Source organism: Zophobas morio, unplaced genomic scaffold (assembly GCF_036711695.1).
Source record: "Zophobas morio isolate AGI-343-1 ecotype UQ-CSIRO unplaced genomic scaffold, CSIRO_AGI_Zmor_V1 ptg000004l, whole genome shotgun sequence".
In the NCBI taxonomy this organism is placed as follows: domain Eukaryota; kingdom Metazoa; phylum Arthropoda; class Insecta; order Coleoptera; family Tenebrionidae; genus Zophobas; species Zophobas morio.
The window spans coordinates 10,457,057-10,470,330 of record NW_026972109.1 but is presented as its reverse complement, the minus strand read 5'-3'; the positions used below and the strand labels follow the sequence as shown (position 1 = coordinate 10,470,330).

The 13,274-nt window shown below is 31.0% G+C and overlaps 1 protein-coding gene across 2 annotated transcripts in view; it reads right to left on the bottom strand.

Annotated features, from left to right (window-relative positions):
* Positions 1-9,475, bottom strand: part of Stw (straw) — a 28,829-nt gene extending 19,354 nt beyond the window's left edge. The window contains exon 1 of one of the 2 annotated variants that reach the window (XM_064072131.1): positions 9,262-9,475. In XM_064072131.1, coding sequence (XP_063928201.1) covers positions 9,262-9,355 — 94 coding nt within the window. In that variant the 5' untranslated portion in view covers positions 9,356-9,475. The remainder of the gene's footprint in view (positions 1-9,261) is intronic. The other variant, XM_064072121.1, reaches the window with a different exon arrangement.
* Positions 9,476-13,274: the final 3,799 nt, after the last annotated feature.

Genomic DNA, 13,274 nt, shown 5'->3' with positions numbered 1-13,274 from the left:
GTACTCGTAGCTAAATTTTTTAATGAAAGGTTTTAGTTCTGACGTATGTTGTGCGTTACTGAATTAAACAGCGGTGATTTAATTATTACCTTTCAACTAAATACCTAAAAGAAATTCATCAAATTTTAATGTCACGCAAACGCATTTTTTTTTAAACTGTTTAATTATACTTGAGTGGACAGTTGTAGAAACTATTTATCTGATTACAATATTTTTGTAAGAATTGTGAACTCTCAAAAAAAACTGTATTTTATGTTAAATTCCAGTTACGTTATACTGTTGCTACAACAGATATAGGCCATTTAATTAGTGGAAAATGAAGTCTCTAATGTCTTTTGTATGACTGGTTTGGCCTCTTGTGCTTTGCTCTATCACCAGTTTTTATGCCTGCAATAATTGCCGTTCACTACTATTATTAAAAGTAGCGCATGTTTATTATATTTTTGTAAAAATCGCTTATACAAATTAATTTAATATTTTAATAGTTAGTTACACGTAGGTATGCTAATTATCTTTACAGTTAGTGTTTATTGGTATATAAAATTACCTTGATTCATTAACGAGAAATACAATATAATGACATAATAAAATTTTCATGGAGTTACCGCTACAATTGTAAAAGGAGTGAAGTGGCTTGGCACAATAATTCTCACACAAAACTACCATGCTGTAATTAATTACATGTGTAGAATATATTTTATTATATTTCTAATTCTGATTGCACTTGTGATAAAAAAGATAAGTTAGTGTGTGTTGTGATTATTAAACCAACTGACGTTATTGAATGTTAATAGTTTTAATTTTTTGTTTTAAGTGCCGCTTATACAGCTGCTGGCTTAAGAAATCACAAATCAGATAATTTGTGTTTACAACATTACATTTTTGTAATTTTAATAACCACGTGTCATACGAAAACAATTTAGTCTGAGAATTAAGCTAAAGATAAAGCCAGCTATTATTTTTTAAATACTCCTGACTGACGAAACGTGCCATTTTGTAAACGCGGTCTGTTTTATTATTTGCCAAGCTCGACTTGTCCCACTTCCAATTGTGTAACTGTGTCTTTAAGATGACTTGACTCTTTTAAACCTGATAAAGGACGCAATATTGCGGAAACGTAATGTAATGTTTTTCAAATTATTTGGTTTTACAATTATGTACAGATTTTTTAAATAGTTGGTAAACGTAGAACGTAAAAATAAGTAGTAAAATTTTGGCTTACTGAGTTTACACTTGCATCTCTCCTCTGTCTACCAACTCATGAAATAGCACCCAGCCTTGGCACAAAGAAGTTAAATGGGTATTTACTAAATGGGTCAATTATTTTATCATGAATGCAAACTACTTAAGTGTTCTCTCTGAGGCAATCCTGAAAACGCATGACAAAAGTCATTTTCGTGATTCGCCCGATAAAAGGTGAAGATGTGATAACCTAGGCTGCTTTTTGATCGACTGATAGGCTGACTTTCTCTGCCATTAGGGATCATCATGTGGACCATTTGATTTGACCGATGACTTTCACATTGTGATCTTGTTACTGCACCAGTTTTTGCACATTTAAAATTTTATGCATAGAGGAAGTTAGTCGGAGCAAGACGAGATAACTGCGGTTTTAAATAGTAAAAGTTTTGGGATAAAGTCGCCTCAGGTGTACGCATAGCATGTGCGTTTTTCATTTGCATATTTGATTATTTGATTATTTGTAGGAAAATGACTTTCACTACATTAGAAGGGAACGAAAAAATATTCGGGCGATTTGTAACTTACTAATCGAGAGTAGGAAATGCTTAAAATTTTAATTACGTTGGATATGAGGATGCATCGCGTTGAAATATGCACAGGAAGGTATTTAGATAATTCGTTGCAGATGCATTGGTGACGCAATGCGAATTTTTCAGGACCGGCCTGAATTTTTGCACATTTAAGCCGCTTACGCAACGTTTAACGTAGTTCCTATGTTATTACTGCGTTTTTGAAAACTTTCTATTTCGTCTGATATAAGATATTATAGATTCAACTTTTGAAATGTGTAACTTACACGGATTCAGAGTGTGACAATCAAAAAGCGCAACGATTCATTACAAGGTCGTTTTTGCTGGATTTGATCGCGTGCTCATCTGAAAGCTCGATTGGTTTTGTTGTCGCTCGCAGCCAAATGACTATTTTTCTCGCAGATTGCGTTTAGAATGTGTGTTTAGTGTTCGTTAATCCCGACCGCAATTTTTTGCGTCGTGAAAAAATTCCTTTGTTGTTTGGTTGATTAATATTCGGAATTGCTTCTCGGGAATTACAATTAGTTTACACGTTTTAATTCAGAAAACGGATGGCGGAGATGAGTTTTCAGAATTTCGTGCGGTTTTTCGGTACATGAACAGGTTCAAGAGCGGCGATTAGTTTTTGCGTGCTAAATGACGCTGGTAACGTCAAAAGTGCGTGTAATTTGGGTAAAAATACGTGATATGTGCAGTTTCCGGGTACGCAATGTAGGTAAATGGGACCTGAAACAGAAAGTTCGCCGACAAACGGGCTTTTTGTGGTCGACATCAAGAATCGTGGTAATTAGTTTTTAAGATGTTGGGAGATTTTTTTAGTTTTTGGTTCGCGAAAACGCGGGCTACTTTTGTGGTTTAAACGCGTTTCAATATACTGAGAACTACAATTAATTCTGTAACCTCTTTTAAATCGTATTTCAGAAAAACTTTTCGAATTTTTTGTGTAGCAGCGCATCAGTAATTTAAATTTATAATTTAGAAGTTGTATTTTTTAAACTTGAAAAATTTGGGAAAACAAACACCAATATTTGTTTGGTCGTAACATTAACCGAGTTGTCTTTGCTTAGAAAATAGTGTACAAAGTAAAGCATCATTTTTTTCGATTCTATTGCGTATTTTTTTTTAGAAAAAGTGCTATTTGATCCAGTACCAAGTGTCACATTATAGCCACTTACGACCAAAAACGACTAAAACCTTTGTAAAAATTATAAAAAAATCTTGCAATTTACAAATATCGAAGAAAATTGATCAAAAAGTTACTTTGCATAAATAAACAGAACTTACATAGAACTACAGTAATTTTTCAATAATTTTAAGAAGTTCCCATCTTAAAAAATGACCTTTGTATAAAAAACTGTTGCCATTAATTATACAATTTTAAAAATTCCTTTAGACGCTAAATTTGAATATTTTTGACGATTGATAAGCTTAGGAACTATTTTCAATTCGCAAATTAGATAATTTGTTTTTTTTTTTAATATTTTGACAGATCTAATTTTACGTTTTTTTGAAAGTACCTATATTACCAGTGGAAACAGAGAATTTTTTAAATTTAATCTATATCGCACCTTTGTAGCTTCCAAAAACCACAACAGTGAAAAAATAAGTAAGCTGTAATATAAACCTTGAGAATTATTAATAAAAAGACCACATAATACTAGTAAAAGAATAGAAGTTAAATTAACTTTCAAATAAAAAGTTCCATTTGGATTTTTGTGAGCGTGTTTTTGAATTCAGTTCCGAGTGACATATTACAAGTCCATATTTTAAATTTTATAGCCTTAGTTACAATGTAATAAATTTGGTGAATGGCACTTTTATATATTCATTGCAAAATGTACAAGTGGAATGTATTTTTTTTACAACTCAGTGAAATAAAGTGATACTTTTGGATTTGGAACGTTTAAAACCACTAATGAGTGTAACGCGATGTTAAAAACTACAAGTGATACATGGCAGTGAGTCATGCTATGTGGCGATATTTATGTGAGAAAACATAAACAGCAATTATATTCGTCATTAGCGCTAGAGGCCAATTGTGTATTTAATACTTCTTAAAATAAAATCGTTCTTTCAAGTGAAATGTTACGTTTTTGTGTACATTTTAAAGACTAGCGTATCCCACTAATAAAACGACTTTAGCAGCCTTGGTGAACATTGTGTTCACCGTTTTTGCGTTTCTTAATAAATTACACCAAGTTTGTTTGTCAGTTTGCACAATAAAAATTATTAATTAGTACAACCACTAAAACATTACAAGTTAGGCAACTTCAACAATGAAAAAATACAAGCTTTCTCTGAAGCGATTTCCTTATAATAAATATGACTCTTATCTTGCCGAATCGTCATAAAAACGCTACAAATCAAAAACCAAAATCGATAATATCTGAAGACAGAGCTTTAATTAAATTTCAAACCAGGACATTAACTCTGAAGAAAGTATTAAACTTTGCAATAATCAGGTAAGATGACTAATCCACCTGTATAATCTTACGTTGTACAACATTCCTCACATGGAAGTTCTAACAAACCGCCTAATTACCACTCACAATGTTCTGTATTTACACTAACAAAATGATCTCTAAACCTTATTTAAACGTTGCAAAAAAGCAAAATTCACTTTCGTTGCCTCTGTTTTCTGTGCATTCTGATCGGCGGCAGAGATCACCGGAACGAGGTTACCGGAGTTATACAATCTTAACGGTTAGACACTTAAATTCACTTGACTCTACTGCTCTTTTCACCTACTTTTGCAGTGCGACAGCCGATCTTATCGCTGAAATCATCCGCTTTATGTAAGCAAAACGAAAACACCGTGTGTCTAATCGATTGCGAAGTTTTCACGACTTTTTTCCAGATTAGTCTTGCGATTTGGAAATTATCGGACACAATGCGCTTAATTACGAATTTAAATTAAATGCAGAGGTTCTTGTACCTAGCGCTTGTTGAACTTGACATGTCTGGTTGTGTGAATGAACATTCACAATTGCCGTTTTTCTGGTTGAATTGTGGCTGTCGAGCGATTATTTTGGCGGTGTTAGCTCCGGGTTGTGTTTTTTTGTTACTTTCGAACTTTCGGCGGGTGTTTGTTTGTTTAAACGGCGAGCCTAAACCTTTCTTTGAGAGAAATTCGAAAATGGTAATTAAAATAGGAGCAGTTTGGGAGGAGGAGTCCGCGCACTTTTTGTTTGTTACGTAAGAAGAAAGTTGGCAATAGCTGAGATTGAGACAAGTGGCTAAATGCAACCAAGTCGAAATTTGTAAAATTTTAATTTCGCGCTGCTGTGGTGAATGACAGCCTTGCAACCGTTGGTGAAGATGTGAGGTTTATTTTGAAAGGCGCAAGTTGTGCTATGGAAAGTTTTCAGTTAAATTGTGTTAGTTCGAAGAGAACTAGGTGTTTTTCAAAAGTGAATGGGCTCAAACTAAGTAACTTTTTTGCACTGTAAAAACGCCATAAAAACATGAACAGCAAAAAGATGCAAGAAATAGTTTCATTTGCTACCGCAATTATTTTTATTATCAAGTGTCAACATTAACTCAAACAGTAATTTTTTTGAAAAATTCTTTCTAAAAAACACGTATTTTTAAAATTATGAAGTTGTTTTATCATTAAACTCGTCTTTTTAAGTTCAGAGTCCTCAAGGGTTTCTAGGAATAAATTCGCGTCAGTGTACGGCACTGAATCTGGTAAGCTCTAGAAATAGTTTAGATACACAAATTTTCTACAAAAGATTTATCACTTTCCATCCCTCGACATCTGTGAAACGTTGGCTTTCGCGGAATCCTGCTTTTCTGTATTTTTTTACTTTTGTTAATCGCTCTTAAAATTTTAACTTTATAGACGACAAAGAAATGGTTCATTAACACCTAGTTGTCAGTGACAAAGTGTTCGTTAACAATTAAATATTTAAATTAATATTTATCATTCCAAGGACTACTATTATTTAGTTTGAGTGTACAATTATTTAAACATTACCGAATAAAATTTTATTATTTAAGAAATAATTAACGAAAATTGTATTTAGTAAAATATTAAGTCTGGATACATGCGTATATAAAATACAATGGCCTTAAATATTTTTGTAAAAATTTTGGAACAGCTGCATTTTATTAAAAAAAAATATGATATTTTCTTATCAAAGTCGTTACGTATTTATCTGTTTTTGTGTATTCAAGTTATCACTATCGTTTTAAATCGTGATTTTGTTGTGCTTGAGATAAAACTTTCAGTTGTATAATAAAGAGAATAAATGTTCAATATTAAAAATGCAAGACTCAAAAATTAAGTTAAAAAAATAAAACATTTTTTTCTAAAATTACTCTATACAGGTGATTCAAAAATGGCACACTAACACGATGATACGTTGTTAAGTACCGTTTATTAAGAGTAGGAACAACAATTTAAAAATCCTTGGGCCCAAATGTAGAAGACACAACTTCAAAGTTCAATTTTTCTTTTAGATATTTGACAATAACTTAAAATTATAACTTTGTAGACAACAAAGAAAGGGTTCATTTACACCCAACTGTAAGTGACAAATGTTCGTTAAACAGTTAAATATTTAAATTATTATTTATCATTTCAAGGACTACTATTGTTTAGTTTAAAATTATTTATACAAACAAATATTACCGAATTAAATTTATTGTTGAATGTGTAAACCACGAAAAATGTATTTTGTAAAATACCGTTTATCAAAATTATACAATGAAGTCAAAGTTTTTTTGTAAATATTTTGAAAAGCTCCATTTTATTTTCAAAAAAATCCATTTTCTTATAAAAATCGTTCCGTCGTTTTAGTATATTCAAATTATCACAATTGTTTTAGACCGTGATTACCAAATTTTTTGTACCTGAGGTAAAACTTGCAGTTGTGTAATAAAGAGAAACATTGTTCTATACTAAAAATTAAATAAACATTTTTTTTTTCTAAAATTACTATATACAGGTGATTCAAAAATGGCACACTCGATGATACGTTGCTAAGGACTACTTAGTGTTGGGTAACTTTCCATACTCAAAATAATTTTGGAAGTATCATGCCTTCATGTCTATAGTGTTTTTCATTTTATAATATTAAAAAAAAAATTAAAAAATGGCTAATTTTTCACTTTTTTCAATTTATCTATCTACATCGTTATTTTGCCTTTTAAGTGAACGTCAAATTGATTTAAGGAATTTTTAATGATTTTTGTCGAATTTAAACTTGTGAACTAAATAATGTACCGTTGAATTAGTGCAAAATTTTTAATCATAGTAACACATATACAGGGTATATGTCTATAGTTTAGTTTTTTTAATTTTTTCAAGTAAAACTTTTTCCAGATATAATAATAACATTTTCACCATAAGTATCAACATTTTGATGTTATTCGTTTAGATCCAAAATCAGACAGAAGTTGATACTTAAAATAAAATGATGACGTCATCATTCGAAAATAAATAGATAATTACTTCACATGAGCGAAAAAAAAATCGTTTAGTAGACCGTCCAATTTATTTTTTAAATAAATAATTATTACTCTTTATTTGACAGTTATTTGACGATAACTGTCAATTTGATTAAGCAACGCGTTGGTATTGTCAACATTAAAAATAAACGTGTAAATTGCACGGCCTACTAGAGGAGTTTTTTTTTATCATGTATATGTTTTAAAAAATAATGTTCATTTCAAGACCGAAAAAGTTTATTATGAAAAAGAAAAATTAAAAAAAAGGTGGCACCAATCTTTTAATCAAGCAGCACATTCGATTGGTGGATTTCGTGGCACCAAATTTAAAATGTAGGGAAAATCAAGTTTTATTGTGCCCAGATGCCCTGTTTTCAGATGTGAAAATGTTAACATTTAACAATCACAGTTGTAATAACATAGGTACCATTTATTAACTACATATTAACAAAAAAATATTAAAACGTATATAATTAAAATGCATTAATAAAAATGTCAGTTATTAGAAAGTGGTGCCCAATTTAAAAGATTAATTGTTGCCAACTTAAATTTGAGTGGGAAAAAATAATACATTTGATTGGTACCACCGAATTAGTGGCTATATTAGGCGTCTAAAACTCTATTGGTTTTAAAAATTGAAAAGTAAGAATTTTAAAAAACACAGAAACCTTCAATAATTGATTATCAGATTTCATACTTATAGTGCAATATAAAATTTTTATGATAAGATAATCAATAATTTTAGTAAAAAAACAAAATAATTCTGGAGACAATGTCAGGTTTCACCGAATTTTAAAAATCAAAAAGGTTCAGTTTATGGAAAGCAAATTAAAAATGAATGCTTTGTTAAATAGTTAATCATGCATTAAAACTTGAACTTGTGATCGCTTGATTAAATTAACACCACTTACATAAAGGTGAACAGAGTGAAGTTTTATTTTTCAAAAATATATACATACAACAAAAGACGTAAAAAATATATCTATGTTAAACAAGAAAAATTTCCTTTCGAAGCAGTAAAAATTTGGAACTTACTACACTTTCCAAAAAAAAAAAAAAAACGAATTATGTAATTTTGAAATTTTGAAATTCACACCTAAGTAATTGTAAGAATGAAGACCACATTTTAACATTTACAATACAAACTATTGAAAAAACCCCAAGATGTGGACGATTTTTACAAATTTTCCATTTAATGTAAGTAAAAGTTGGTTTTTCTGATATTAGCTTGTCGATCATGTGCTATGATAAACTGTAAAATTACTCTACAATCTGTGTTGGCATGCGTGAAATATCTTTTAAAACGTTTTTTTTTACGAAAGTTTCGTATTAAATTACTTTGTTTCGAAAGCCTAGTGTTAATATCGCACTTTATGCAAATTAAGAAATGTACACATATTTTATTTGTAAATACAGTGTCGTTCAGTTTATATTCACAGTGAAAATTCTGAGTTATTTGCCACTTTAAATCTAAGAAATACTCAAGTTTGCACCAAAAACCACAGTGCTAAATAACAGATCCTGTATGACTGGCAAAATGTTAGTGCAAAACCACAAGACTTATTTTTGTTGCTTTCCAAATTTAGCGAGTCATTCAACCTTAGAAATTTGGAAAAATCCTACATTGTCAAAAAAGTATAAATTTTAGTGTTTGGCGAAACGCGTCGACAAATACTTATTTTGTGTGGTTACAATATGAATTTTGGTGTAGTCGTAATGTAAACAACGCTGATTCTATCGTTACCGTAATAGTACCAAAACTGTCTATTACTACTACTAGCCACCGCCACGTGATCTCAAATTCAAAACCCATCAACAAAATCGCTATCTTTGACCCCATCATCGCGTCATCGCCAATTTCTGCCCAAACCCACAACGGTACTCAAACCGCTCCTACACGCTCGATCATCGATCAACGGTACGACTTAGGGGTAGTTCCCTCCGCACTGTCGCCGATCCAGCAAATCCACCATCGCAAACCACTGACCACTGTCATCACTGGCGCACGTCTTTATCCCGGTTCCTTAGCACTCACCTTTCTTCTTCGTTCGTACTCCGACTCCATGGCAGAGACCGCAGAAGAGGATTGTCGCGGCCGCGATCAAAAGGTACCGTTGTGTTCCGTCCATGGTACGAGCAGCACTAACCAACACAACTCCGTCCGTTCTCGCACAATCACTCTTTTGCACTGCCCTATTTTTACCACGGCGCGTTTGCTACGACCGCAAGCGTTCACCCGACTTTTAAAACCTTGTGCTCCACCACTGGGTTTAAAGAGAGCGCCGCTGGTGGCGGGGGTCGAGACGCGTCAAGGTCGCGTCCGGCTGCCCGGAATCCGGATATGCGACGACGTTTCCTCCGGGTGGACACGCGGAGGTGGGTTCCGGACGCTGATGGGACACTTGAGTCTGAAATTTCGAAATTTATTTTTTATTTTGTGAAAAGGAATGAGGTGAGGTTTTCGTTACGGGGTTTCTAGAAATCTTCACGTTTTGAGGTATCACGAGTATTGTGGTTTCTAGTAATTTGTCTGTCAGGTTGTCTACTACAAAAATTGAAACAGTGATATCTGACAGGTGTCACACACGAGCGATGTGTACTAAATTTCAGGCAAAACTTTTTAATTTTCGAATATTTTAAACATCGTGAAAAATTAATAGTTTGTAGAGTTTTATAATATTTTTGTTACAAAAACCGGCGAAAATTTTGTGACTGTCACGCTTGATTTCACAGCGATTTTTAATGGAGTTGATTTCAAAACATTTAATAAAAAAGATAGAACACTAATATCACTATTACTACAAATTATTGATATTTTATTATCATTTATCTACATATTTTTTTACTTGCCTTTGTACCGTAAACTTGTTTTTTTATGAATATATACATACAAAGTTACAACAAAACTGCTGTTTTAGACATTGATTACCTAATTTCTTTATTTTTAGTATTTGTGTTATTTAAATTTCATTTGTAAATTTAAATGTGCAGACGGCTGAATTGTTGTTATTATCTATTATTATTAGCTTACTTTTTAGAATGCTGTTTACTTGTTCTAGAGTTTTCCAAAGTGGTTACACATATCGAAATTTTACCTGATTGGTTTAATTTGGTCCAGAAAGTTAACATTATTACTTCTCGTTTTTCATATATTTCTAACTTCATTAAACTTTTTTTTTATTGTTTTAATAATACATATATTTTAATAATAATTTTAAAACTTATGATATTTCTCGAAAACATAAAGTAAAAAAATCAAAGTTTACCCTATTGCGAATTTTAGTGGATTTTTAGAGAAAATTTGTGAAACTTAGATTGTTTTCAGTGAAGATGTTCCACTGTAACATTTTAAACTCGTAAATAGTGGACATTTGGAAAATGATAAGTAAAAATAAATTTTGATTCTAGAAAACATTGTAGTATGTTTTTTTTTTTACTGAAAAACAGACATAAAATAGATTTATTATTCCCTTTGACGCAAGTAAAAATAATTTTTTATGTTTTGACTCATATTTATCTTTAATAATTAACATAAGGTGAAGCACCATATCTTTACTGACATTGGTGCAAATAATTTTGTCCCCATTTTTTCTTTAAAATACAGCTCCTTTATCGTAATTTTGGCGATAAAATAAATTCGGTTTTTTTTGTCTTCGAGTCTTAGAGAAAATATTGCAAAAATATATTACTAAGTAAACTGGTTTTTAATAATCCACGCCTAGTTTCAACTATCTACTTAGAGGATTAATCTAAAAAATTATAATTTACAATCCAATTTTATAATTTATGTCAGCAATTACGTGACGGACTTTTTGAAGTTGTTAGTAGAAAATCCAGATTTTTGTGGACCATTAAACTGTTTAAAAAAATTGACACATTTATTTTTACCGCTCGTATTATATTTCTAATAAATGTTTGTGTATGTTATTTGAGGTTTCGACAGACGTTTCAATTTAGGTAAAAAATTAGGTAAAAGTAAAAAATGCAGCGTAACGTATCAAGCACAATCACTTTATTTTTCCACAGATTTGTTCCATAAATGCATTCCTTAATTGGTTGGACTACTAGTGGTTATTACTGCTAGTGTAAAAAATGGATTAGCGGTTATGAATGGATGCCTCAAAAGTGCTAATGTTCCCATAAAATAGGTTACAACCCAAATGTAGCACTATCATGGCAATTCATTAGCGCTTTTTGTAAAAGCACCAAATAAATTTTTACTAATTAGCTCTCGGATGCTCTAATGATCGCTAATTATTCTTCTAGATGACACTGTCAGAATCCATTTCTGAAATCTGAATTATTATAAGAGTAAATTTTACCAGATTAGAGCGGTTTCAAATTTGTGGTGACATTTCCCATAATGAAAATTAGGTATAAAATTTTATTTATAGATTTATACAGTCATGATAAAAATTTAGAACAGCAAAACCACAAGCGATTTTGTCGATTAGTTAAGCCTAAATTTTTTATGGCAACCTTGACATTTGTAGGTAGGTTACTAAGTAAATCGATGGTAAATTATTTAGTACTCGACTGAAATGCAGCAAATAAGTGTAAATAAATATCTTAAATTTGATTGCAGCATTTTCGTCCAGTAAAATCATATTTAAAAAAATCATTTTTATGTTACTAGAATGACGTTTTATATGAATAGACTATGAATAAGAGGTCACAATATTTTATTATTGTTGACGACAAGCATTGTTCAGTCTGAATGTCAAGTCGTTATAATTCAGGATTCACAAAATTAAAAATTAATCATGTGCTATTGAGAAAACTTCCATGTTTTTGTAACAATGAAACGAATAACATGTTTATACCTTTAGTTAAAAATATAAAAAGTCCCAGATTATATCTTTGATATTTATTATGTGTCCCTCTGTTATTTAAAGTTTATTAACTTTAAAGATGAATGAGCAAACAGCGTTGTAATTTTTCCGTTGCATAAGCTGTAAGAAATTTAATTTAATTTAATTGTTATAAAATATTTTTCTTCATTTTAATTGTCTAGACCTGTGAAGACAATTCAGTGAAATTCCAGGTTTACTCAAAATTTTCCCTTTCGTTGTTTTCGAACGCCAGAAATTCTCAGAAATCTCTATTTAAAATGTGGCAATATTAGTAAAGATTTAGTTTGTTAGTTTATGTAGTACTTTATTTGGTTTCATGAATAAAGTAAATATTGATAAATAATTCTTCCATAATCTAGAAAAGTCATTCTTAAATAAAAAACAATGACAGTCAATTATGATGTGGATTAATTTAATTTATTTATTTTAGAGAAACTAGGTCTTGTTTATTTTTTAAAGTAACTGCTAAGATTAATGTGCCTTAACTACTTCATTTCTTTTTTTTTTTCTAACAGCTACTGTCCGTTAGGTAGCACGCAATTAATAAAGAGTTTTCGTTGGTTCAACCAGTTTATAAAATATGATTTATTAATTATCACTAAATCATAAATTGTCAACATTAATTTAAAATTTTCAGTTGCCGATTTTTTGTTTTCGTGTAAAAATAGTGTATGATATAGTTGCAAAATAAACTGACATTTCAGCAATTATCATTCGATCTTCTATAAATAAAAAGTGAAAATGCGCTGGTTAGAAAACCTGAGAAAATGTAACAGATGCATTAGTACTCCTCGCCATCCACCAGGTGCCATAATTCACGTCTAGACCGTTGATACCCAATAATAATAGTTAATTTCGAATTTGCCGGAGAAATTGGAAAACACCGGACTAAGCTCTGAACGGAATGCGTATGACTTCACGCACGACTATTTTCAAGATTTCATTAGATATGCGGTTAAAATAACTATTCAGAGAAACCGAGTATATCCAGGTGACGTATATCCACCTTTTTTCAAATCAGACATTCATGTAACGACTACAAGAATGCGCCTCGTGCTTTCAAAATATCTCGTTTCGAGTTCGTACATTTTAATTTTGTGTTGTTGGGAGATAACCGATCGAAATTGGGAGTTTTATTTAAAGATGACAAATTGCGGCGTTTACGAAATCACCAATTAATTTATATTGATGGTAT